At 41.1% G+C, this 3,310-nt stretch overlaps 1 protein-coding gene across 1 annotated transcript in view; it reads left to right on the forward strand.

Moving 5' to 3' along the window:
• Positions 1-369: 369 nt before the first annotated feature.
• Positions 370-3,310, forward strand: part of LOC107689537 (uncharacterized) — a 3,776-nt gene continuing 835 nt past the window's right edge. Inside the window, exons 1-4 of the mRNA XM_016487553.1 lie at positions 370-466; positions 552-604; positions 696-2,576; positions 2,671-2,827. Coding sequence (XP_016343039.1) covers positions 444-466; positions 552-604; positions 696-2,576; positions 2,671-2,801 — 2,088 coding nt within the window. The 5' untranslated portion in view covers positions 370-443 and the 3' untranslated portion in view covers positions 2,802-2,827. The remainder of the gene's footprint in view (positions 467-551; positions 605-695; positions 2,577-2,670; positions 2,828-3,310) is intronic.

The raw sequence follows: 3,310 nt of genomic DNA on the forward strand, positions 1-3,310 counted from the left end.
AAAAAAAATTAAAAAACAGTGACGTAGTGAATATACTATATATTTAAAAAAAATAATAATTTTCATTGAACCTAATGTAGTCAGTTTAATTACGTTTAATTAAAATAAATAGCAGGTAATATTTTGGTGAAAATTTTTATTTATTTAAATATTACCACACAAAGCACATTTTAGGTTGCCTGACAAAAATAATTTATAGTTAATTTTAATTTATTATTATTATTATTACGTTCTTTTATTTGTCAAGCATGCTCAAAAATAGAGATACGATTACTGTTATGATTTTTAAAGTGAAGTGATAATTGTTAACAGCTGCAGCTAGCAGGCATCTTGATTGATGATTGGCTGAAGGTGATGTGTGAAGTCTATAAGGCATTCCCATTGAGGTTTAGCCAGAAGATAAGTTGCTGATTACTCTGTGTTTTTGGGTGCCTTATTTAACAATGGATTCTGTATACTGCTTAAGGTGAGCACAAAACGGACAGACATTTTTTCTTATCAACTGAACGTACATTGCTTTGCTAAATGTTTGACTTGTTGCTCGCTTTCAGGATTCTTTTTGCTTTGTTTCCTGCTTATGTAATCTGTTTGGGGAATTATGAAGGTAATTCAAACACACTGATGACATTTTTATGAAACATTGCTGTCTCATGCTGTTTATGTATTCTTTTTGTTTGTTTGTTTGTTTCTAACAGGGAGCATGCCAACCGCCAATTTGCAAAGAGTTTCAGCACACACTTTCCCCGTGATTGGCCCTGAGGTGAAACAAAAGGGAAACTGGAATGATCCTGCTTACAGTTCTGCTGGCCTGCCCCACAGTCAAGGCACCCATGGAAGTTATGACAATGAGCATAAAGAGAGTTTGTTTGCAGGATCAAATGTAAAATCAGATTCAAAAGATTGTCAGACTTCTGCTGAAAGTGATAATCAAGACAATCATATGATTAGCTATAAGCCTTCTGCTTCTGATCCTAAATATGACTTGTCAGGTTTTGGTCAACCCTCTGTTCAAGATGAGTCTCAAACAGTTACTGATGCCTTCAAAAATGTGCAACCTGGTAGCAGGCTAGTTTCTACCTCATCTCAGAGCGAGTTCACCTTGATGAGAAGCTTAAAAGTACCTGAACCAAACCCCTTAAAGCCATCTAGAGGTGAATCTAGTTACGAGGTAACTAAAACTGCTGGATCTAACAAGATGTTTGTAGTAAAGCCTCCTAAAAACACACATGGCCTTATGGAGTTCAGCTCTGAAGTTACTAGAAACCTACTTGCAAGAGGCCCAAACGCTGGGTCAAACTCCATCTCAAGTCCGGTTTCCCATCAGTATAGTTCATCTGAGGGGAGCCAGAGTACTAGCAAACTCCAGACAGCCAGTAGCAGTTATGGACCATTGCTGAAGGGGATACCTGGGTATTCAAGTATGGATCCAAGAAAAACCTCTCATGATGGGCTTAAGTACACTGAGGCCAAGCCTTTGGTTGTTAGCTCAGGGCCAATCTTTGTAGTTCAAGGTGGAGGAAACGCTCAAGATCTTGGTGGCTATAGTGGGCATCCAGATTCAGTAAAACCACTTGGAGTTCCCAGTCATGTTGACCCCTATCAGGCCAGTCAGATCTTTAGAGATACTAGATTGACTGCCAGCAGTCAGGGCAAGTCCTGGAATGAACCTCTACACTACTCCATGAGTGGAACTCAATACAATCCCAGTCATGAGCCAAGAAAGCCTTCCAAAAATGATTGTAGGGACAGCGATGCTAGGTCTTCAATTGGCAGCTCTGGTGGTGTTCTTCTTGAGGCCTCAGAAAGTGCTCAAAGAAACGCATTACCACCTCACTATGAATCTACTCGCCCCAAATTCCAGCAGACCTACAATATCCATGGTCAACCTAATAAAATCTTTGAGCCTATGTACCCCTCTCGAAGTGGGGCTCAACATGATGTGACCAAGTCCTCAATTGCCAGTTCTCGAGCAATCCTGATGATTCAGGCTCCTGCAAATATTCACGATGGAGCAGAATCCAATAAACCCCAAGTTCATACTAGCTCTCCAGAGCGTAAAGTACCATTTGCCCCAGGTCAGACTGCTCATGAATGCCAACCTTTTCAAGTGAACCAGAATTCCAGAAATGTCCAGCCAGCCACTAGCACTTATGCCAGCTCTTCCCAAACTGGGTATCAGCCCTTCTCTTCTGTGAAGAGAACCCCATACAAACCAAATACAGTGCTTTCAAGGCCTTCTACAAGTAAATTAGGATTCAGTGCCACTAATGAGATCAATACAGTCCACGTAAGACTTAATAAACCACCCACAAGCAGCTTTGGTAGTTTTCAGAACCAATGGGCTTCTGGTGGCAGTGGCGTTTTCCAAAGTTCCTTACCTCCAAGTTACCTGGGCCAGAGACCAGGTCAAACTGAACAAAATTCTGTTAGTTCTTCAGCCCGTTATCCCGAAGTAGTCCAAAGCCAATTCGCTGTAAATACAGATGGCACCAGGCTTATTACTGCCATTCCAAGTGAGTTTGGCCAAGGTGCCATCCGAAGGATGTCTCCTACACTTTCCAGCAGCTACAGACAAGGTCTGCACCAAAGCGCACCACCAGAATCTCACTGCATGTTAGAAATGTGATTTTTAGTCAGAAAATAATTACATTATTGTTCCCTCTGCCATAGCGGAGCAAAGCCAGCATCGAGTTAACAGTTTGGGTTCCTCTGCCTCTAAAGGTGAGGTGGCCCAGAATAGCCCTGCAGGTTTTGGTCAACAGGAACCAGTCCGATTCCAGGAAGTGAGCCAATCCATCTAGAAGCAGATCTCAACGTCTGCTATAAAGTGAGTACAATTGCTTCATTTACAGTCTACACAGAGAATGCCTATATTTGGTTTTTAGCAGGAAATGATCTGCCCTCTGCAAGCAATACTGTAAAGTCCAAAAGTGGGATGGTTATTTCAGCGTTTACAGCATCCCAGCAATCTGTATTTGTAGTAGTAGTAGTGGGCTGCCTCAAGTGTAATTCAGTATGTTTGGTTATGTTCAGAATGGGATTCCGGTTTACTTCATAGTGTGCAGTATGCAATGTATGCTAACCACCAATTAAAAAAGAAAAATGTATAATGCAATGAACATTTCAAACCGTTGTATGCTGCACTGTCACATGACTTCATGTAGGAGCGGTCACAATTCTCAACTTCACAATTCTCAATGCCAATTTCAGTACCACATAAATACTGATACCAGTATTAAATGACTATTACATAATTGACAGTAGCAGTTTCGTGTGTGTGTGTGTGTGTGTGTGTGTGTGTGTGTGTGTG

This window comes from Sinocyclocheilus anshuiensis, unplaced genomic scaffold (assembly GCF_001515605.1).
Source record: "Sinocyclocheilus anshuiensis isolate Anshui unplaced genomic scaffold, SAMN03320099.WGS_v1.1 scaffold369, whole genome shotgun sequence".
NCBI lineage: Eukaryota > Metazoa > Chordata > Actinopteri > Cypriniformes > Cyprinidae > Sinocyclocheilus > Sinocyclocheilus anshuiensis.